Source organism: Diadema setosum, chromosome 18 (assembly GCF_964275005.1).
Source record: "Diadema setosum chromosome 18, eeDiaSeto1, whole genome shotgun sequence".
NCBI classification, from domain to species: domain Eukaryota; kingdom Metazoa; phylum Echinodermata; class Echinoidea; order Diadematoida; family Diadematidae; genus Diadema; species Diadema setosum.
The window spans coordinates 10,367,900-10,392,826 of NC_092702.1; the positions used below are offsets into that span (position 1 = coordinate 10,367,900).

General features: G+C 39.6%; 2 protein-coding genes across 2 annotated transcripts in view; both read left to right on the forward strand.

The window, feature by feature from the left end:
• The window catches only part of LOC140241982 (protein Skeletor, isoforms B/C-like), a 34,911-nt gene extending 15,370 nt beyond the window's left edge, over positions 1–19,541 (forward strand). Inside the window, exons 7-8 of the mRNA XM_072321726.1 lie at positions 18,475–18,641; positions 19,228–19,541. Of these exons, the coding sequence (XP_072177827.1) occupies positions 18,475–18,641; positions 19,228–19,422 (362 nt within the window). The 3' untranslated portion in view covers positions 19,423–19,541. The remainder of the gene's footprint in view (positions 1–18,474; positions 18,642–19,227) is intronic.
• Positions 10,724–12,031, forward strand: LOC140241721 (uncharacterized). Its single transcript, XM_072321469.1, has one exon. The coding sequence runs from the start codon at positions 10,724–10,726 to the stop codon at positions 12,029–12,031; it is 1,308 nt and encodes a 435-aa protein (XP_072177570.1).
• Positions 19,542–24,927: the final 5,386 nt, after the last annotated feature.

Sequence of the window (24,927 nt, forward strand, 5' to 3'; positions counted from 1 at the left end):
ATAGTGTTATCTGATATATAGTTACTGAATTATTAAGAATCAAAAGTGGATTTTTTTTTAAAACGCCTATTAATCCATAGAATACATTCGATGCAAAATAATGACATGGATGTTTCCTAGAGTGTCAATTCACGGACCCAGTAATTTGGTCACCTGGTGTGGGCATGTTCATTCTTTTCTTAAACATGATTTATGAATTCAATGAATTGTTGAGTTGTGCAAACTTATGTGCACATAAGTTGACTCCCAGATGGCTCATTGTACAGCTCGTTCATGCGTGTTTGAGCTGAGCATCTAGCGCAAATTCCATTTCCATAGCAGATCAGCTCTTCTGAGGCTTTTCGTAGCGGCTTACTGCAACTCTGACTTCAAAATTATTTTGTCCACTTCATAATATCAAGACCCCGCAGATTCCAACCACGTGGAAAATGGTGAGTTAAAACATCATCGTAAAGCATGATTTGAAATATCCACAATGTTCTCGACCAAGGCCTTACTCTCGATATTACCCTTCATCAAATTTCTTGTATCTGTTATGTTGTTTTTGGTTGTATAGCCATGTCTTATAATGTAGGCTTGCAGGCAGTAATATCAAAATGTTCATTTTAGAGTTCTGTTAAAACTGTCTAGTTTTATGCGTGCTGTTTTCTGTTCTATTTTGTTTTGTTTCGTAACCATTCTGTGGAATTAGAGCAGCTTTAGCGATAAAATGTCTTGCTAAAGACGTCATGGCATTCCGATTTCAGATTTCAGATTCATTTATTGTTCATTTAGGAAATTCTTTTTGTTGGTACATGGGCGTGCACATAGGCATATCTACATAATGCATAAACTCACATATATTCATGTACATGTACACATTACAAATGATACAATTTTTACTACATACACAATTATACAAGCATAATTTATACTCACAATACAGTGAACACATACATAATCACAAATTTCAAGTAATTCTTTATATTTACCGATCAACAACAAAACGAAATAGTTAAGAAAACGTGGAATCGGATATTCCTATAGGAAGTGTATCCTTAACATAACCTTCACGCCACCTCCCCCCCCCCCCCCACACACACACACAAACACACATCCCCAAGGATAATACATCGCGTCGTGCCATACCATATTTGATTAATGACGAATAAAAGGAACGGAACTGAAGTTGATGAATAATTGTTGATAAACTCATGGATAAATAGACTAGTGTACTAACTGAACTCATAATGGCAAACATTGCACGCTTATCTTTATGCTTGGATAATTCTCTGTAGTCAGGTAGTGTTAGTGGTAGACTTAAGTTCACCCTGTAAGGCTGTATGCAGCAAGGCAGTGTATAAAATTGAACTATACATTAAGCTGCCATGGAGAGAGTTATGTAGTCACATTTACATAAGTTAGCTCTTCTGCAAAATTATTACACACGCATGAACAGTGGCCTTGAACTCATGACACTTGATTTTCCTTTTCAGGTATTCAAGCAAGATACAATAATTTGCCCGCATTCTCCTGATCACGTAAACTGATATGCAATTCTGAAGGACAGAGTGATTCCTCAACAGAATATGTAAGTTTCATTAATGGATTAATCCGTAATACATGTATACACTTGTATATGTATTTTCAGGTTATTGATTCATCTAGATTTTCAGCTTGTGATATCCGTGAAGTATATTATATTAAAGCGTATTATTACACATGAACGCAGTTTTATCAGTTACTATAACGTAGCCACCGTTTAGTGGGTTGCGGAAAATTTGATAAGACTACAGTGCAATTTTTGATACCATCTATAATCGAGAGATATGTTACTCAAGTGGACCATCGCGATCATTCATTCTTGCCTTTTCCGTTCTACGTCTTCTCAGTTTTTTTGGACTTTTTCCTGAAAACTCCATGATGGATTGTAACTCATACAGGCAGCATCTCTACCCCGCAAGAATCTTCATTTTTTTTCATTTTTTATTTATTTATTTATTTATATATTATTTATTTTGTTTTATATTATTTTGTTTATTATTATTATTATTTTTTTTTTTTTGGGGGGGGGGTAATCTTCTTTTCTGTAACCAGTATTATCAAAGTAAATCAAATCAATGTTATGAATAAGTAGAGGGGGCTATATTTTCACTTTTTTGTGTGTGTGGTAGCAGGATTAGAGGTGTCAACCATAATGGGCATCATTACACTCATTGCCATGGCCAGCACCCGGACCATCATCTGTGGCAAGCTCAGCAACGGCTGAATGGCTGAGGTCTATAAGTCTTACTCCTTTTCCTAACTGTGTAAAATATACAGCAAACTGATGTTTAATTGGCATGTAATTTGATGTTGTCTTACTTTGTTATTTTATGTTATGAAGACTTTGAGTTGGTCAGGAAAAATGTGGGAATATTTGAATATGCCCTATGTCATAAATGTATGCAGGCCTACATAAAAGGTGTGTATTTTCATCTCATTCCAAATTCGCCACATTTTTCTTTTCAACATGACTTTACTCAGGCTATTCCACATTTATTCTTTTTTTTTTTCAGCTCTAACGTAGTGATGTCGGCATGCTGTCTCCTAATTCCCCGTCTGCCTGGAGAGGACATGCTGTATGTCTGTGACAAAGTAAGTGCTGCACTTTTATTTTTTTATGGGAGACGGGAATTCCATCTGCTTTGTGACTAGAAATATAAGAGGAATATTTCTTTGCAACATTATCATGTTTTACTTATATGACAAAGAGCTGAAATAAATCTATCCGACCGGATTTGTTTAGAAACCAATATCAAAGCTTAAAGGGATGGTATAGTATTGGTGGAGGTGAGGATTTGGGCTTTTAACTTTTTGTGATATACCAAGAACCTACTTATGAAATAATAGAGAGTATGCCATTCTAAGAGGAATTCTAAAGATTATTTGATGAAAATTGGTTTTGAAATGGATGAGCCATCCAAAAACAAAATAAAACGCAGCAATCGTGATAAAAAGTGAGTCCTATATTATATTATTATTGCTCTGTTTTGGATATCGCAGCTATTTCAAAACCATTTCTCATTATTTCAGCAAAAGACGTTAGAAACCTGAAGTAGATCTATGCAATCAATTTAATTTTCCATTTTCTGGTCAATGGTCATAGTTGCAACCTGTTAGTTTATGTAAGCAACAAAACCGCCTATAGTGTAAACGACCTATTTCCTTCGAAATTTTATTCAGTCATTATTTATTCATGCCAAAATCTCTTTCAGAACCTGGCAGAACTAAATCCCACAATCTTCACTGTGAATGCTGCGCACTATTTGGCTGGATGGTTGTGAAATCTGCCCGAATTCCTGTATACAATCGTGTCTTCCTTCGCTACAATGTTTCCGGCCTGCTGTGCTCTGTGGCTTTCAGTATCCCAGACAAGGCAGAAACACCCGATGCATACTTCAGCAGTACATTGCAAGCCTTGATCTGAACAGGCAACTATCACGAAGAAAAACCTACGGCATTTCATTAACAATATTGTTCAATAATTGTCTTGATATAGTTTACCAGCCTAAAGTTTTCATGGTGTATACTTTTACAAGGAATTGTCACCAGAGAAATGATGTTGTTCAGCTTGTCCCTCCGTTCGTACATCAGTCTGTTATCGATTATGGCAACGTTGTATCACGAAGGGAAATGAAACGAAAAGTACAAGTGGACAAGTTAATGCAGGGAGATTACTTTAGCCGTTGAACACATCGTCACAAATTGAGGAATATCGGAAAATCCGTTGAAGAGCTATATATACACATAATTATATTTAGAGTTTCAGTGCCGCCATTACGACATGAGAAAGCTACATCTTTGACGTCAACCATGGAAAATTATATAAAGAAATGTAAGGAAAATAGGCATAGTTTCACGTTTCTAGCATTACAAAAGGAGCACTTGATTTACTTCTTCCAGAAGGGGGTGGGGGTAATATTACCCTTAACATTATGGCAACGACAAATAAGTGGAGGCAATTTGTACTTTTCATTTAGAATCAGATTTTATGGAATTCCCTTGATATTTTCGTCATATACGTTTCCATACATGAAAGTGACACTGAAACTTTAAAAAATGCATGACTTCCACTGGATCATACGATTTTCCATGTTCACTTATGTGTTCTTGTGATATTGCTCCAATCCACGGGTACATTTGGGTTTCATTCCCCTTTAAAGTGAAAACAAAGTTCTGGTAAGGGCCTGAGAACCCGTCTGGCACCATTTCATATTTGCTTGCAATATATCGAAAGAGTCTACAAAGAAACTTACCTGGCTGACGCGGTTTGCAGGAATGATGAGTCGTTTTGGAGTATTTTGAGAAAAATAATAAAAGTCGGTAGACCGACTTTTATTCCAGAAGGCTCCAGACTAACTCGGTCTCAGGGAAAACTCGACCCTATTTCAGACAATTTACACACAGTTCGTGATCGCCATGTTCATCAGTACTCTATAATACTACGGGTACCAAATGAGGCCTTACCAACTGAGCAGACAGGAAAGTGCGTGCTAATCCTGTACAAAACAAATGGACAGTGCACGGTCCTCAAGCCTATAGCCATGTCTACACCTATCCAAAAACTTGTAGTTATACTAACTACGAGCGCAGAAATGCGTTCCCCTAACCACGACAAAACTTCGATGCCGTTCACACCTACATGCAGTTAGCAAAACCTCGAGGTAAAGATAACTACGATAGAAAATAAAGGGCGCCTAGTTTGCACATAGGGTTGCCCACTATTGTGGAAAAATCTGAGCGTCGTGGTTAACCAAACTCCGTTCACATCTGTCATAGTTTAAGCGCGCTGCCACAGCGCGCTTAAACTACGCGCTTAAACCACGACAACACCCTAAGAAATCTTGTGGTGTTGTCGTGGTGTCTTCGCCTTAAGGTTTTGTCGTGGTTTTCTAAACTACATGCGTCTACATCTACGCTAACTTGGAGTTTAGTGCCTCGTAGTTTACAAAACCTCGAGGTTTAGAAAACCTTAAGGTAAAGGGACCTAGGTGTGAACCTCACTTATATAGTATACGCACATCACCTCAGTTGCTGAGACGCGCGGTCTTTGAAGTTTTTGTTGTTGTTTATCAAGCGTCTTTGATTGTTTTTAGAGGTGCTTGAGAGGCGCACAATAATTTTGCATGCGCGCCAAAGAGGTTTTTGATGCGCGCGTTGTAACAAATCGGACCATTACTGCGAGTAGCCAGAACGCTACAATGTAGTTTATACAGGCCGCTCCCATATGCATAGTACAACGCTGTACAATCCAGAGGGACAACCAATACAACTCATCCCGCCGTCAAGCAAAGCGAGGCCGAGTTATCCCCGAGTCCGAGTCTAGCCTGACCCCGTTCGGGTAAGTTCTGAGACTGAACGTTTTTGGTTAATATTTCCCATTTTCGTCGTTACCCATCGAATATCTTGTTATTACAGCGTTATTCCGCACATTTCCTAGGCATACGTTCACATTTTGGAGCAAAATTTGACAACTTTTGCAGGCGTACAAGAACTTTCTTTGGGCTTTAAGTACTGTTTGAGCTATCCAAATGAAACTTTGCATATGTACGATTGGATGAAGTTACTTCTGCCACCTTGTGGGTGCCAGCGTTCAAGGTCAAATATTGTAGGTCATTATCAAATTCTACAATGTCATTTCGTGCTCTTTCTTTGTATCTCACCTTGTAAGCACTGTCGACATAGTATTGTGGTGTTCTTTTAATAACTTTCCACACTTTTGAGCTATATGACCACCAAATTCACTCCCCAGAACATCTAAGTGATGGCTGTCAAGTGTTGATATTGGTGAAGTCCGACTCCGTCAACAGTCAAAAAGTCAATGAGCTTACATTTGAAAATCAGTGTAATCACAAATTCGATATGTGGGCAAGACATCACTTCGCTTTTACCTTGTTAGATGGTGAATATTTGTGAAGCTTCCGTTTCTAATTCATACAGCATGGCTTGTGCCGAAAGGGTGGGTTGGGTGGTGGCGCGTCGCGTTAATGGGAACACCACCCTTCGTCCAAAGCCCCCCCGGTTTTGCCGAAAGGGTGCGTTGGGAGCGTTGGGTCGCGTCGCGTTGACTGGAACCCCACCCTTCGTCCAAAGCCCCCCCGGTTTTGCCGAAAGGGTGTGTTGGTACTTTTTCTCATGTAATATTAAAAGACGACTTCTGAATTTATATTTAACCTTCAAACAACCATTTTAAAGAGGCTATCGTCCGGATCGGTTTACACTCTATTACCACCTGGTCTACAGCCAGTTGGTCTAATAACCAGTTGGTCTAGTCATCATTTCGTCCAATTACTGTTTGGTCTAATTGTTATTTGGTTTAATTACTATTTGGTCTACATACAATTCGTCTAATAATAGCCATTTGGTCTATTTTTGGTCTATTATGAGTTGGTCTAATTCCATTTCGTATAATCATCAAATTGTCTAAAATGAAACCAAATTTGTCCTATATAAATTTGGTGTACACATCAATAAAAAGGGCCCCCCCCCCAAAAAAAAAAAAATAGCCCAGTTGGTCATATAGACGAAACGATGATTGGACCAAATGGTACCTGATTAGACCAGGAGGCTGGCTATTAGACCAAATGACAATAAGATTAATGGTTATTAGACTAAATGGGTGTAGACTAAGTGATGATAGACAGAGGCTAGACCAACTGGGCAATGGACCAAAATTAATGATGTATACACCAAATTTATATTGGAAAAAATAATTTGGTTTTATTTTAGACCATTTGATGATTAGACGAAATGGAATTAGACCAACTCATAATAGACCAAATCGGTATTTGATGATATAAATTGGTGTTAGACCAAAAATAGACCAAATGGCTATTATTAGACGAATTGACTGTAGACCAAATAGCAATTAAACTAAATAACAATTAGACCAAACAGTAATTGGACGAAATGATGACTAGACCAACTGGTTATTAGACCAACTGATATTAAACAGTCTATTAGACCAACTGGCTGTAGACCAAGTGGTAATAGAGTGTAAACCGATAATAATGATAATAATAATACTAAGAATAATAATACAATACATTTGTAATGCGCTTAATACAAAATGGAATTAGACCAACTTTCGTCTCCTCCCTGTGCGCTTAGAAACCGATCCGGACGATAGCCTCTTTGAAATGGTTGTTTGACGGTTAATTCAAAACTCGTCTTTTAATATTACATGAGAAAAAGTACCAACGCACCCTTTCGGCAAAACCGGGGGGGGGGGGGGGGCTTTGGACGAAGGGTGGGGTTCTAGTCAACGCGACGCGACCCAACGCTCCCAACGCACCCTTTTGGCAAAACCGGGGGGGCTTTGGACGAAGGGTGGTGTTCCCATTAACGCGACGCGCCACCACCCAACCCACCCTTTCGGCACAAGCCATACAGCATCAGCATACCTTATGTCTGAGAATAGTGGTAAAGAAGATTAGATACTTTGGCAACAGCGTGTAAAATTCGCAAAATTTTATTTTGTACCTTATTTGCTGAACAAACGTCGTAGGAGGACTACAACCTGCCAGGCAGTATGGCGGAACAATTACTCTATTATTAGCGTCATAGAATAAATGACAATGATGTAGTTCTGAAGCATGCTATTCATTAGATACTTTTGCAATGACTCCATGTATACTTTTAATCGAACTAGGTATATAATCAGCAATGTCTTGTACTTGAATAACGACAGAATGATTTCGGTGAGGAAAGTTTTCTGTCACGTCATTTAGGAATAAGGGAACGTGTCAATATTATGCTATTTGTTCCATAGTTATTTCTGAAGTGGTTAAATGTATTTTCCTTTAAAAAAATCATTTTATATATACCTACGTTGCATCCAGATGCTTATTCGTTGAAATATATGGGCAATGTATTCAAAGGACAAAGATCATACACTAATGGGCCTAGGGTATAATAATAATAATACAGCATTTCACTCGTTGTTGTTTTGCTTTGTTTTGTTTTGTGTGTTTTTTTTTTGGGGGGGGGGGGGAGAGGGGGGGGGGGACACGGTTCAAAGTGTCCTGAAACCTTGTATAATACATGCATTTAGTCATGTATGATGCCAAACTGTTCCCGCTCATACAAATGCAGCCGTTTCAAGGAAATAACATAAGATTATTCTTATACTCCATGATTTGGTAATGCTTAAGTGGTTCATAAGAGTCCAGTGAAACTGTGTACAGAACAAAAAGTGGATTTGACAATGGTATACGATATCCGCAATTTACTCTTTGACGGGGTCTATCATCCGATTAATATATATATATAAGCACGGTAGTCCCCTATTCGGCAACTACAAGTTAGATAAGCTGCAATCATTTTGCACGCGACCATGGCGTTATACCCAAAGGTGATCTGCAAATCCCTGTGTGCCTACAGAGGATTGGAAAACGTAACAACTTTCTATGTATAGAACAACGAAACAGAAACTGGTGCATGTATTATTCTCAGTCACTTTGTTAGTCATTATGATGATTTGCTCATTGCAGTTCCGGAATATTAGCTCGAGGGACTCGAATTGATCACCCAAAACAAAATCTGAATACATAACCATGATAACTGCGATTCTGCCTATAGTCTCCATTGGTAGCCCATAAGGGCTGGTATCAAGTTCGATTTTCATATTATAATTATACCTTGTATTTAGATGTTTTCATCGAAATGCCCGTATACCTGAATATGGTATGCGTATGTCAGTTAAGTATCTAAACCATAATAAATTGTAGTCGTAATCTAAGTGCCAAGAATCTCATGATTTGAATAAGTGTGAACACCAAGACATGTCGTGATAAGGACTTTAAGACAATTGGCATCGTCATTATAAAACAAACTCCTAATATTGTAAGACATGTTTTAAATTTTAGATAAATTCATGTCTATGCTGGAAACATCTTTTTGATGATTCATGATGACGTCACTGTTACATGAATATTGTACGCATGGAAATATGTAGGCCTATTCGTTTAAATGCATACAAACAACTTGTTAAATCCTCTTACATTTTTTTTTATAGATATGGTGCATACTTTAGAAATGTACGTAGCATGCTTTTGTTTTTTGAGGCTTTGTGTACTGGCAAAAAGCATATCTTATTCTTATAGATTATGTGAATAAGTACGTATTCAAGTACGTTTTGAATAAAACGTATCCAGACAAATGTATATCATATTTTTACCTCTTCCTTCATGCAGATGACTGGGTGATGCTCTTGCCTAGAGGGTTTGTTTGATAGATAATGATAGTGCTCACCTCATTGGAAAGGTAATTGGGTAAATATTTGGTTTTAGTATGTCATTCAAACACAACTATAAGTTAACTTCTACATTAACATTTCAAAACTCACAAATTCCACGCACACATTTCATGATTCACAGGATCCAAATTACACCAATCTTATTTACTTTGCAGAGTGCAACAACAGCATAAGTTTGATATACTGAGCAAACAGGCTTGCATTAGTTCGCACTATTCAAGGTTTAAAGTAGTTAAGTAACCAAATTGTACCTTGTTATGTGATGCTAAGTATATTTACCTTATAGGTATAATGTTGCAAATATGTGGTGCTTATTTCATCCATAACTGCTGCAAAATTGCTTCTTTAAAGGAGCCAATCAGTGTCACTACCTGTTCCTCTAGAGACGCAATATTGCCCAGTAATCTCAAGGTTCACTTGAGGTTATACTGGGCAACATTGCGCCTCTAAAGGCGTAGACAGTGACACTGACTGGCTCCTTTAAAGAAGCAATTTTGCTGCAGTCATGGATCAAATAAGCACCACATAGGTGCAACATTATACCTATTATATGGCACAAAATCGCACCCTCAAAAGAGGCTACAATCTTGGAACTTAGGGTGCTTCTTTGCACCCTCACGAAAGGTGTAAAGTTGCACCAAAAGTAGAGGCAAGAGAGGGTGCAAAGTTGCGCCGAAAATTAAAGGGAGAAAGATCGCACCCTCAAGAAAGGTGCATCTCAGCACCAATTAGTGTGGGTGGAAAGATGCACCCTCAAGAAAAGGGTGCAACTTAGCACCACTTAGTGTGGGTGGAAATATGCACCCAAGGGAACCACTTCGCACCCTCAATAAAGGGTGCAATGTTGCACCTTCTTTGGCGGTGCAAAGGTGCACCCACAGGTTGCAAGGTTATACCCTTGCGCAAAGTACCACTTTTGCACCCATTTCTCGAGGGTGCAAGATAACACCCATGGGGAGCCACCAGTGTGACATCACTTTGCACCCTTAAAAGGTGCAAGAATGAATCATTTTTTCTTAGTGTGTACTCTACACTGTACTAGTAAACATGCGCGTTTTGTAGACTCAATAAGCGCTACCACTGCCACAAGTACGCACAAACTGTTGTGTGTGGATGATGTGTAGTACAGTGCATACATAGAGTCAACATTGTGGGCTGTCAAGCGCACCCACACAGTGCGTATTTTATTTCGGAAGTCTCGAAAGAGACTACGATGCATAAGAGTAATAATAGGAGAGCCCGCACGCGCGTCCAGCAATACGTTCGCGTTCGTTCCAGCCGACAGGAGGTTCTCCTGCATAGCTCCGCGGTTTGAAATTTTTCCATAAATTCATCGCCGGAATTTTCCTTCTCGCGAGGAAATTTTGCTTCGCCGGTCTTCCGGAACCAACTGAGAAGTGTTTTGACTCATCTTTCGAGCCTAAACGTTACGGTGGTTCGATAAATATGAGCTCGAAAGAGCAGCACGATCCATCCTTCGCTTTACGTGCTACACGTGGACAGGAGGTCTGTGCCACAAAGTCAGAGTTACCACCATCAGCGCCTCCCTCCGGCGATGCCGGTACGGCGCACGTACAGAAGAATGTGAGCATCGGAAAGGCTCAAGATTTAGGGAAGAAGACGATGAAGAAAATTCCCAAAAAAGCTCCTCATACGGTATCAAAAGCCCCTTCCGAGGATCGGGCGTCTACCTCCGGGAACGTTAGTTCTCGTCTAGACAAACTTGAAAATCTCCTCGCCGAAGTGGTGAAACACCTTCCCCTATCGCATGATAAAACCACTAGCCGTGCTGCTGTGGTACTTACAGGCGCGTCTACATCGAAATCTACAGCGGAGGAATTTTCCCGCTTGCCTACTAACGTCCGCCATTTTGTTAGGGACGATTTTGATACGTCTGACGACGCAGCTACAGAGCGTGATGGAACGTTCGATTTTGACGAAGGGGTGGAAGAGGTTCCCCCTGCTGCACAGCTACCACCGTTGGCAGCCAAGTATGCTATCCCCCTCGGGATTGGGGAGGCAGTTGACGAGGAAATCGCAAAATCGGTGAACTACTTTATTGGCAACAAACTAGAAGATAAAGCCATCGAGGAAACGGTTGAAAAATACCCCCCACCGAGCAACTGCCCCCACCTCGATACACCTAAAGTGAACGCTCCCATTTGGGAACACTTGCAGTCCGTCACGCGTAATCGTGATTTGAAACTACAGAGAGTGCAGAAATGTCTGACTCGCGGTATTGGGGCTCTTCTTCGCTCTCTCGATGCGCGAGATATCTCCGAGTCTCAGCAAGACGCACTTGCTCTATTGAGTAATGCGCACTTTGAACTGAATTGCGTGCGGAAGGAGCTGATTAAACCGGACATCAACTCGGAATACGTGCATCTCTGTAAGCCTTCTACACCAGTCACGCAGCTGTTGTTTGGTGATGATCTTACAAGACAGATGAAAGATCTAAAAGAACAACATAAGGCCTCTGCTGGGGTCATGAGGACCCAGCAGAAACATACTTCTCGTCCTAGCGGCTCTTTCCATCCGTACAGACGGCCCTTCAACAGCGGAGCTCGCCGGCAGGCTCGCGATGCGGGCTGGACGGGCTCGCGTAGCGCTACAGCCTCACGCTTCGTACATGGAACGGTAAATCGTCCTTTTTTAGACCAGCGCTACCAGGGGAAGTCGCGACCTCCCCCACAGCAACGGCCACAGAGCAGAGCTCATCCACAGGCCAGAAGCAAGACTCCCCACAACAAGTAACCCAACAGCCCGCCTCTGAAGAGGTAGGAGATACAGATTCAACATATTGCTCATTTGACATGTCAGTAACTGACCATGATGCATTTCTACCTTATCTAGAAGAGCAGTATTCTAGATCTACTCCTCAATTTACTAGATCTATAGAATCTAGACCTACCACTACATGTGTAAATGACCATCCAGTTGGAGGTCGACTGAGGCTTCATGCATGTAATTGGGAGAAGTTAACTTCAGATCCCACAGTACTACAAGCTGTGAATGGCTATAAACTTGAATTCAAGCCTGAATGTTTTCCACCTGAAAGGGTTAAACCTTTGGTTCAGTTCAAAGTAAAGAATGAAGATTTGGCCAATATCCAAGCTGAAATTGATTCACTGGTAGCCAAGAATGTTATTGAACCTTGTTCACATGAAGTGGGGGAGTTCATCTCGAACATTTTTACCCGCCCTAAGAAGAATGGCAGCCTTCGGGTCATTCTTGACCTCTCAGAGTTGAACAAAAGCCTAGTCTATCAGCATTTCAAAATGGATTCCATCCATACAGCAATGCAATTTATTACACCTGATTGCTTTCTAGCCTCAGTCGACCTTCAGGATGCTTACTATTCAGTACCAGTTGATCCGCAGGATAGGAAATACCTGCGATTTGTGTGGCAGGGCAAACTTTGGCAATATTGCGCACTGCCAAACGGGCTTAGTACAGCACCGCGTTTGTTCACAAAGCTTCTCAAACCAGTTTTTGCTCATCTGAGAAGAGCAGGTCACATGGTAGTGGGATACCTAGATGATACTATCATTATTGGGACGAGTGAGGCTAGCACTCAAAGAGCAGTCGATGCTACGACTGACCTCTTCGAAGACTTGGGGTTTCTTGTCCATCAGACTAAATCAGTGTTAAAACCCACTAAAGAAATCACCTTTTTGGGTTTTGTCCTTAACTCTGTGAACATGACAGTTACTCTTCCTGAATCTAAGAAGGAAGATATCACTGCTGAGTGCACAAGTCTGTTGCATGCCACAGAATCCTCTATCCGAGAAGTGGCTAGAGTAATAGGGAAACTGATTGCTACTTTTCCTGCAGCCCAATATGGGCCCCTCTACTACAAAATCTTGGAAAAAGAGAAGATTTTGGCATTGAAGGCCAATAAAGGTCATTTTGATAGGAAAATGAGCTTATCTAATAGAGCCAAACAGGAACTTAAGTGGTGGATCGATCACATACAGTACACCTCTAATCCTATCGACAGACCCAGGCATACAATAGAATTGCGCACTGATGCGAGTGGGTCTGGTTGGGGAGCAACAGACATGTGCACAAACATAGGGGGACGATGGAATGAAGTGGAAAGAGAAAAGGCTGTTAACAATGAGATAAATTATCTAGAAACCCTTGCAGCAGGATTGGCATTGAAGTCCTTTTGCTCAAACCTGAGAAATGTTCATGTTCTCATTAGAATGGATAATACAACTGCAGTCTCATACATCAACAATATGGGGGGCTTCAGATCCCAGGAATGCAACAATTTGGCACATGATATTTGGGAATGGTGTATTGAAAGACAAATTTGGATCACAGCCGCCTACTTGCCAGGACGGCTCAATACCACAGCAGACTTCATGTCAAGGAAGTTTAATGATCGAACAGAGTGGATGCTTAACAAAGCCCAATTTACTGAAGTGGTAGAACATTTCGGCCCCCCTGAAATCGATCTTTTCGCTTCCAGACTTAATGCACAGCTACCCAGGTATATCACTTGGCAGCCTGATCCTTCGGCAGAGAATGTAGATGCATTTACAGTGGATTGGGGTCCATTATGGTTCTATGCTTTCCCTCCCTTCTGCCTTATCCCTAAATGTCTGCAAAAGATTAGGGCAGATAAAGCCACAGGGTTGTTAGTAGTACCAAACTGGCCTACACAATCATGGTTCCCAGCACTTCAGGACATGCTGACTGAAAAACCACTTGTCCTACGTAGACATGCACAACTTCTTGTTCAACCTGTGTCTTTCATGCCCCACCCCTTACACAAACATTTGGATTTGCTTTGTTGCAGGCTTTCAGCCAACCCTTCAGGTCGCAGGGATTGAGTGCAGGGACCGTCAAGGTCATCGTAGCTTCTTGGAGGAAATCTACACGACAGCAATATCATAGCTTCATCAGCAAATGGAAAGTTTTCTGCACTGCCAACAACATTAACTATCTCCAGACCTCATCGGAATGGGCACTAGAATTTCTTTCAGACTTGTTCCATAAGGGAGCCAGCTACGGTACTATAAACTCTGCTAGGAGTGCACTGGCTTCTTTTCTGACACTCACAGACAGTTCGTTTTCCATAAGCACTCACCCTCTAATAACTAGATTTGTGAAGGGTGTCTTTCACTTACGACCCCCCCCCCCCCCAGACCACGCTACACGGAGGTGTGGGACGTTAGAACTGTCCTCAACTATCTGAGGAGGAAATCACCTGCAGGCGAATTGGGTTTGAAAGAGCTAACGTTGAAAGTGACAATGTTATTAGCGCTTCTCTCAGCACAGCGGGTGCAGACATTGAATGCTTTGAGAATAGACAAGATGACATTCAAAGACAACTCTGTCAATTTCGTCATTGATGACTTGTTAAAGCACCACAGACCTGGTAATACAGGCCAAGTCGTATGCCTAAGAGCGTACCCTCCAGACAGAAGAGTTTGCATTGTACGATACCTTCGAGAGTATCTGAGAAGGACTCAGATCATTAGGAAGGACCAAAAGTATCTGTTAATAAGTTTTTGTAAACCGTATCACAGGGTTTCTACCCAAACTTTGTCACGATGGATTAAGACAGTTATGACAGAAGCTGGGATTGACACCAGCTTGTTCTCGGCACACTCCACGAGAGCAGCGTCAGCGTCTGCTGCCCAGAGGAAAGATCTGCCTGTACATGAGATTTTGGCACAGGCAGGCTGGAGTAACGAGAAGACATTTCAAACTTATTACGCGAAACCCCTCAGGAATGAGAATGGGGGTTTCAGCCATGCAGTATTATCGTAAAAGGTAAAGCCATACATTGTACCCCTTGTGGTTATTATGGTCATTGGCACAGTTCTGTGTGGCCAAAAAATGTGACTACAGCTTCAAAGTCTCCTATTATTACTCTTATGCATCGTAGTCTCTTTCGAGACTTCCGAAATAAAATAGAAAATTTAAATGAGAACTTACCTGTTTGAAATTTAAATTGTATTTTATGAGGAAGGCGAAGGAAGAGACTACAGTCCCTCCTCTCCCACCCTTCATAATCTCAGGTAGTTCTCAATAGCAGTAGGATGACTGCTGGTATTGGTATTCACATTTTTCGGAGCTACTAATATTGCTGGACGCGCGTGCGGGCTCTCCTATTATTACTCTTATGCATCGTAGTCTCTTCCTTCGCCTTCCTCATAAAATACAATTTAAATTTCAAACAGGTAAGTTCTCATTTAAATTTTCTATTAAAGCTCTACTGTAAGCTAGCACCAGCAATTAGATAAGTGATTGCTTTGTAGTCTCACCTAAATTTCTGTAGTTTTCTTTTTGTCTACACGGATACGGACTATTCTCAACTCCTAAAAACTGAGTACACATCGTAAATTCGGGTAAATTTTAACGGCTAGTCTAGACTAGCATCGTCAGGATCTAGAACTACAGTACATTATTCGGGGGACACCCCCGAAACCCCCGAGAACAACGCCGGTCAATTTTTCCTTATATGGAGTGCACGCTTAGGCGCGGTCAGACTGGGCCACTGGTACGCGCGCAAGCAAGAGTACGCCGTCCAGTGGCTAGTGATTATGACGTAACAATGCACGTTTGTACATGACAATGGTCTTGCGCTTCGGAGACACAGCCCGCACTAGAAAAAACTAGGAAAAATTGACCGAACAAAATGGTGGTGGTAGCAAGTTTTGGTGGCTGCGTATTTCCTGGGTGAACACGCATTCCACTATGTTTTAGTTCGGTGAATGCACCGAGTACTTTAGCGGCTGAGCGCGCAGTTGTCTCTTCATAGTACTCGTACGCGCTGCCCTCCTGCTGCTTTCCCGAGCGTGAATGACTTGTCAATCTTCTTGAAAAGAGTAAAGCAAGATGCCCTAAAATTACAGAATACCAGCAGTCAAATACTCTTAAATTCATTGGGAGGGATATAAAACAAATATACCAGGCCAATTTTTCGAGGCACCGGTTGAAACTATGTGCCTTCGGTGACTTCAGTAGCACTATTTTCTTCGGGGCTGCGCCCCTCAGAAAATAGTGCTACTGAAGTCACCTCATGCACATAGTTTCAACCAGAGCCTCTCAGGCCTGGTATATTTGTATAATAGAAATATTCCGTCATCGTTATAACACATAATGTATTATAATAAATAACCTGTATATCTGTATTATACGCTAACTAAAACAGAACATGATTTATTTGATTGATTTAGTTCATTTATATAATTGTAAAGTTTGTACTACTGTAATATAGATATGTAGCGAAGATGAGAGAATGATGTGGTGACGTATATGAATTAAACGTTGACGGGCTCATATTACCAGGTTATTACGACAAATTATTACGAGGGACGAGAAGTCATTGAGAGGGAAATCACAAATTATCAACTTTGTCCTCTCGCATCATAAAATATGTATCTTTGCGCGTGCGCTCAGTATTTTCACCTGCTAGAAGATTGCCTTTCTTTGTTGTTCTGGATATTGACACACCTGTGAAAGGATCCTCCAGATGATGATCACTCTCTTTAAAGTAAACAGTGCTAGTAAGTAAAGAAAATAAGATAGAAATGTTTTACCGAAACAGTGAAGGTCACAACTGTACATTAGATGAAGCAGTAATGTAAAAGCATAATTTACATTAATATTAGTGTTGGTTTCTGTTTCTTTATATTCTACGCAATTTGCTGACTTGCTTGGTTTACTCATTAGTATGTTTGCATCATATTCAAAATTTTAATCGTTCCTGGTTCTACATCTTACAAGCTAATTCTGCTTCCCAGCATAGACCCCTGTTTTTTTTTTTATTGGTATATATTACAATCTGTAATACTAAAATTATGTATATTCTTTTTCTTCCCAATTGGAATATAATACATAATGGCATTTACTTGTTGTTTTTATATGAAAAATGAACTACTGCTATATACTACAATAAAGAGTATGTCTGTAATCCGTAATCTAGGGCGTGCAAATGACCCTTTCAAATGTTATTATTGCTAAACCACTGCAACTACACAAAATGGTGCAAAGGATATAATCATTACATTTTTCTTGATCCATTTAAAAACAGACAATGTAATGAAGATTGTGTGCAAGGGACAGGAAAATGATGAGCAGATAACAACATGGCATAATGAGAGGGTTACAGCTCGTTATTCCGAAGGTTCGTTATTCCGAAGGCTCTTTAGTCCGAAGATTCGTTATTCCGAAGGTTCGTTGTTCCGAATTTCATTTTCGGATTAACGAATCTTCGGAATAACGAACCTTCGGAATAACACCACAAAATTAATGTTCGGATTAACGAACCCTTTTTCATTTTCGGAATAACGAACCTCTAGGTATAGGGAATTTGCGTGTTTCGGATTAACGAACCTTCGGAATAACGCACCTTCGGAATAGCGAACCTTCGGAATAACGAACAGCACCCAATGAGAGATATGGCTGCTGTGATGATAACAAGGAGACATTTTGAATTAGATAACTTGCTCAAATGTTTAAACTTTGGTTACTGTACAAGTCCTCCGTTCATTCTCGTCAACTTGCAGATGCAGTTTGCTCCCCCCCCCCCTCTCTCTCTCTCTCTTTGAAATGAAATCTCTTGTTTGATGCCTGAGGCTCCTGCTTTTAATAGAATTCTTGATTGATATCATACAGCAATGGATACCATAGAACCATGTCAAACCATATTGAGAGATACGGACATTTCAGTTCTCATATTTCGGGAAATATTGTCTTTTGTTGTCGATCATTAATATCGCGTTATATCTAAACCTGTCCTTATTTCCATTGTCTTGACAGAATGTGACTATAGTTGCTGGACCAGTTGGTAAGTTAAATTTCCATCGCGATCATGGATCATTCCCAGTTACGTTTCTATATTCTTCTCAATTTGGCGACCACGTAAACATTTTCAAAACAACATTCAAATTGCCTTCCTCCTTCAATAATTGCATTGAGATTCTTCTAAATATCAACAGTGTGCAGAAATAAACTTAATATAATATCAACAACATAACTGGCATTAACGATTCATCATCCCATGCAGTAATAGAATAGTATGCTATGAAACATGACGGTAAGATAGCGATAAATTAAAACCATTACAACTCTACCTTCATTTCTCTCCTAGATCACTTTCGATGCTGGCAATAGACGATACTGACAAGAGACTTAAAAATAATAACTACTACCTTTGCTACATTTCACTTTATCAGAGGGGCCACTGTGTCAGTGGCAAGAGCCCACAGGCGGGGTTGACACGCTGACTGTCTCAACGTTTGAAGAGTACCTAGCTATGCTAAATAAAATGTGCGAGCCAGGTGAACCAGCGGAGCTTGTGTGGACCGTTGCTGATGATACACCAGACGTCGTCTTTTACCAGGTGATTACATACCGTATGGGATGAGTTCCGTTTACAATCTAAGTTCCTTTTAATTCAACTCGGAAAATTGTTACAAGGCTATTTTCTTTCCCATCACGTGGGTTACATACATTTACGAAATGTTGATAGAATAAACCAAAGTAATACTTCACAGTTGCAAGTTACTGTCAAAAATCCTCTGTATACGACGATCCACTGTCTTTCATGGTATACATAGGCTATTTCAGAAAAATGTGGTGAAAGTGAAGCACATACTTGTAAAAGATTTCAAGAGCCTTTTGTCCATTTATTATTGTGTATGTATTTGGAGACTTGAACGATCTGCAACACATTCACAAGTTATGGTGCTATTTTACTTTGATTCTCTAGCATTATTTGAAAATGCGAGAATATAAATGAAATACTATATATATGTATGTATATTTATTTATATATATATATATATAGATAGATATGTGTGTGTATGTATGTATGTATATGTATATATATATATACACACACACATATATAATAGAACAACGATATCGATGAGTAAAAATGAGATACATAATTCGTTGAAAGGTGGTGTCCTTATATTGTTTTCTAGTGCTACACTCATCTTTTCTTGGGGTGGAAAATACTTGTTTTGGACCCTGACCAGCCAACGCCAACAGAACAACCAGACGTGCCAGAGCCTATCACCAGTCCTACACCCGATACTACTACTAGTGATGCATCGAACTTCTCTGCTTCAATGATCCTCCTTGTATTGATAGTAGCAGTACTCAGGATTTTAGCCTGATCATTTCTTCATTATTTCAACCTAACTATTCAAGGGAAAACGCTTGGAACAGGCACTAAACTAAGATTCTCCATTTATCTATTAATGTTACAGCTTATCGTAAAATAATCAGGTATAAGTATTGGAATTTGGAACGTTTTGGAAACTAGATGTGTATAATTGGTAATGTTATGTATATAGCTCATTATTCCTTTTGAAAGGATAATAATTAGGCCTATATCTAAAGCCCTTCAGGTGTTTTATCTGTGCATATGAGACACATAGATATTGTCACTTTTTCCATTTTAAGCCGGTGGTGCGTGTCGTTTACATGATTATTATCTTTGCGTATCATTTTCTATTTCTCAACTATGATACATTGTATTCTTTCAATGTACAATGCAGTTGTAAGCACACGAAATTTAATGTTTTAGTGAATATAATCGGAAATCTGCAATAGGCATTGCTTGAATATTATTTTGCTTCTCGTTTTTTGTTTTTTAAATCTACACTAGTGAGGGCAAATGTGGGAAAAGTTGAAGTGATGGGCAAGGTATATAGAGGAGCTACACGAGAAGGCAAGCGCTCTGTTGAGGCATAAAACGTTTCCCTTGCTCACTGTCTGTCCCTGAAAGGGGTAGTTCCAGACGATTTGTAAAAATTTCACATCATATAGTACTTATATCTATAGTGCCATGATTAGATTTGTGGAATTTCTTGTGATCCTTGAGTAGACAAACGTAAAATATCCTAAACGTAATATACTGAACAACGATGATGACATAGAGGCTCAATAGGGATGTCATTCCATTACAATACCTTTTCTTCAACAATCTGTGTAGAATTTACGCATGCTTTTTCTTTTCTTTTTCTTTTTTGCTCTGCTTCCTTGCGCGCCCAACAATGCATTCTGATGTGAAGCTGTTATGTCATCATCCTCGCTCATTGTGATTTATTCTGAATTTTGAAAACATTCTTTTAGTCCTCATCCCAATCACTAAATTCTGAAATTCTGTACCTGGCATAACCAATTTATAGATGTTTAGATACAATAGACTAAAAATCATCTGGAGGTCTCCTTCTTATTGTATGACTTATGAAATGGAAAAAAAGGCCTACAATAACAAATCACTTTCAGCAACAAAAGACCCGTAAACTGTCAATTTGCTTTTCTCCGTATGGACTGAAAAGAAAGAAAGAAAGAAAGAAAGAAAAAAGAACAGAAAAAACGCACAGTTTTGACTCGGAATGATGTGCACTTGGCCGTATTACCTTATGTTGCGCATCGAAGTAAAGGAAAAGTTCTGTCTGAAATTAATTTAAATGTCTCGTACTGGCGCTACTCAATTCATTCAGCTTAAAAGTGGTACAAAAAGAATACAGGTCAATATGATTATGTACAAGCTGGAATATCAAACTCTGCCTCCTATTTTTCCCGACATGTTCCACAAAAACAAATCAATTTATAAGTATCAAACCCTTTATTTGAACGAATTTCAGTTACCACTATAACGAGTAACCATTCTCATCCATTATAAATGGACATTTCCTTGATGACAGTGCTAAATTTGCACCAAATATTACGTAATCTAAACATATACTGCAAAAGTTCCTATACATTGGGTCCTATCCATTACCCATCCATTACTTCTCGTCTTCTTAGTGTCTTCTATCTTTTTTGTCCTTTATCTTCAAACCACGTAATAAGTTTCACACACACACACACACACACACATACAGTACTCTCTCTCCCTCTCTCTCTTTCTCTTTCCTCTCTCTTCCTGCACGACAGCGATTTAGTGTAAAAAGGGATTTGTCCAGGGTGTTTGTTTCGGGTAAGTTAGGTAAGTTATAGGTCTCCATATCTTAGTTTCTTTTGTTTTTCCACTTTTAATGTATATCAGTTTGTTGTATTTTGTGTGGGGGAAAGCATCCTATGAAGCACTGCTTTTTAACATTCTTCCCCATATCCAGCATTTTCGTATACTTACGATATTTTGTACATTTATCCTTTATTATGTATTATGATGAAATTTATGCATGTTCAGTGGATTGTCTAGTGCACTAAATCAGCAAATCTTTGTTGTTGATTTTTGATTGTTTGTAACTCAGATTTTATTTTGACAATTTTGTTAATGAAAAATTTGTAGAAACCAATAAATAAAATGAAATGATAGACAAGCTTATTTCTGTGACAGGGGACAGAGACAGCGAGTTTTAGTATTGCTGGACCAAAGAAAAAAAGACAGTTCTTTCATCTTCCTTTGGCCCTTAAAACTGAATTCATTCGGCAACCACTCCGCATGTTCTTGAAAGAAACCATTGGCTGTAACACATCCTCGAATTCCGCTCAAATGCTCATGAAAACAAGCGCGCCGGAACACTTCTGTTTTTTTGTTTGTTGGTTGTTTGTTTGTTTGTTTTTTCGCATTTTCAGTTATGAGATTGAAAACTTTTAGACAAGAAAAGTACCTTTATTGTTCATTTTTGTCTTTAAATAATTGATTAATCATTTGTTACAGGGGGCACTTTCGGGGGACAAAAACTCGTTTTGCCCCCAACAAATTTTATTGGGGGGGGGGGGGGGGCAAGTGCCCCCCCCCCCCCCCCCCCCGCTTCCGGCGCCCTTGCATGATAACCTCCGCGATGCGGCAGCTCGGAGAAGGCGAGCGGTAGTCGCCCAGAATATTTCAGGAAAGCTCAGACCGATGTGGATCTACAGTGCGCATAAAAAAAGGTAATCCAAATTTGGAGGGCTTCTATTTTATAATTGTCAGCTATGGAGAGCTCAATGTTAGTTGTATGGAAAGGGAAACTCTTCTTCTTTCCATTGATACCTAATTATGCTGACAAATGTCATGCATGACTGAGCACATGAACTTTAAAATCAACAATGACAAATTGCACTTTTTCCAAGTTTGCATGTTATTGTGAAGGAACAATGCCTGTCTCACTGCATGGATGAAATCTGTCAATAAAAGTGCTCAAATCATCAGGCCAGCCTGCACGACTGCAGATTCGAGTTTGCGGTTTCTTTTAACCTTTTTGTGGTTCATAACCTTCAACATGGACACGTTGTCGATAACTTGGTCCTCCTCATAAAGACTAAACCATTATCCATTTTTCTCTCTTCATATTCAAGACATGGTTTGTCACTGGGAGCTATGTGTTGAATATGAACAGAGAAAAATGGACTGTGTGGGTTGGCCTCTGTGGGAGCGACCAAGTTATTGGACAGATGGCCATGTTACAGGTTAAGGACCATAAAATGTTAGAAAAAACCCTAAACACAAACCCGAAACACAAACCTGCATTCGTACATGCTGGCCTACTTGGCCACTTTCATTGACAGATCTCATCCATGCAGTGAGACATGCACTGTTCCTTCACAAAAACACGCTAACTTGGAAAAAGTGCAATTTGCTATTGTTGTCTTTAAAATTCATGTGCTCAGTCATGCATGATTGGGTATCAATGGAAAGAGGAAGAGTTCCCCTTTCCAAACAACCAATATTGAGCTCTCCATAGCTGACAATTATGAAATAGTAGCCCTCCAAAGTTGGATTACCTTTTTTATGCCTCCGCCACGAAGTGGTGCCGGAGGCATTATGTTTTCGGGTTGTCCGTCCGTCCGTCCGTCCTTCCGTCCGTCCGTCCGTCCTTCCGTCCGTCTGTCCGTCCTTCCGTCCGTCCGTAATGAATTTTGTGGACAAGGTAACTATCAAAACCTGTTGAGGTATCCTAATGAAACTTGGCATGTATGTGTATTAGGGGGTGAAGTTGTGCCTATCAACTTTTGGGTGCACATGCTCAAGGTCAAAGGTCAAAAGGTCAAGGTCAAATACATAAAATTTCACTATTTCCACCATATCTATTGAATGCCTGAAGATATTTTCTTGAAACTTAGTGTATACATGTATTACCCAATTAAGATTCTCTGGTGAAAGTTTGGGTCATGAGGTCAAAGGTCAAAGGTCAGGGTCAAATACATAAAATTTCACTATTTCCACCATATCTATTGAATGCCTGAAGATATTTTCTTGAAACTTAGTTTATACATGTATTACCCAATTAAGATTCTCTGGTGAAAGTTTGGGTCATGAGGTCAAAGGTCAAAGGTCAAAAGGTCAAGTAAAAATATTAAAACTTCTTTTTTTTCTGCATACCTTGGAAAATTGTTCAAGGTATCTTCATGGAACATAGTATATACATATACTGACTGGAAGTGATTATCTAGAGAATGTAGGGTTCATGGTGTCAAAGGTCAGGGGTCAAAGGTCAAGTGCAACACTTCAAAATTTTACTATTTCCCTCCTATCATGCAATGCCAGCAGGGTTATTTTTTTTTACACTTGGTGTATGCATGCATGTGTAACCTAATCGAAATTCTCTGGAAAGTTTTTTTCTTTCTTCTTTTTTTGCCTCAAAGGTCAAAAGGTCAAAGATCAAGTGAAAGTGCTGAACTAACTTTTTCCTCCATATCTCGGAAGTGGCTCAAGTTATCTTGAAACTTAGTACATTATTATGCATGTTCTACCTGAAAGTGATTATCTTAAATGAATTTTAGGGTCAAGGGCCAGATGAAAATGGTAACAATTTACTATTCAATTCAGAAATTGCACTTTTTCTCCACACCTGTACCTTGAAAATTACTCACTGCCTAAATGTATGAATGGGTCAAAGTCGAGTTAAAGTCCTTAAATCCCTAGATACATGCTCTCCTATTCATCCAATTAAACCTAGGTCAAGGAAGGTGAACATTCAACACATTTGTGACAAACTTGTCATTTCAATATTTTGCCAATTTTGTGAAAATGTAATCACACATTGTCCACATGTACTATCTAGACCTATTTGGAAAATCATGCATTATGGCGGAGGCATATCAGTTGCCAAAGCAACATTTCTAGTTTCTTTTTGATACGCACTGTATAATTATTAGTCCATGAGCCAAGACCTGAAAAATGGGTTTTTGGTGCCACCTGAGGCGGCAAGTTCTAGTTGTGCATTTTGAAATGGCACATATCTAAGGATTATTTTTTGCTATGATAGCATTTCCAGGGTAGTAGCTTAGTCATAGATATCAGCCATTAACCCGAACAATACCAAACATTTTTTGACCCTCCGTGACCAAAGACAGGCACAATTTGCCCCTTGATAATTTTCAGATTTTTCAACCAATCCCTCTGAAATTTGGCGCATATGTACTGTATATAATGTTCTACAAAATGACACCATCAAAATTTCACTAAAAACACCGGATGGGGGTGCACTCAGTCAAAATACACTAAAAACAAAGAAAAATTTACAAAATAACATTCAATTGATTTGTTCTAAATTATTAATTGGGCATATGGAGTAAAAAAAAAGAATCAAATTGTGCTGTTATTTCAAATCTATAAAGACAAAGGAACACATTTATAGCCTTGTTTCGACAAATTTAGTGCATTTAAAGGTCCAAAGCTTACAAGAAAACAGTGTTTACCACATTAGAAATAAAGACAAAAAGCAAGAGGGCGCTACAAC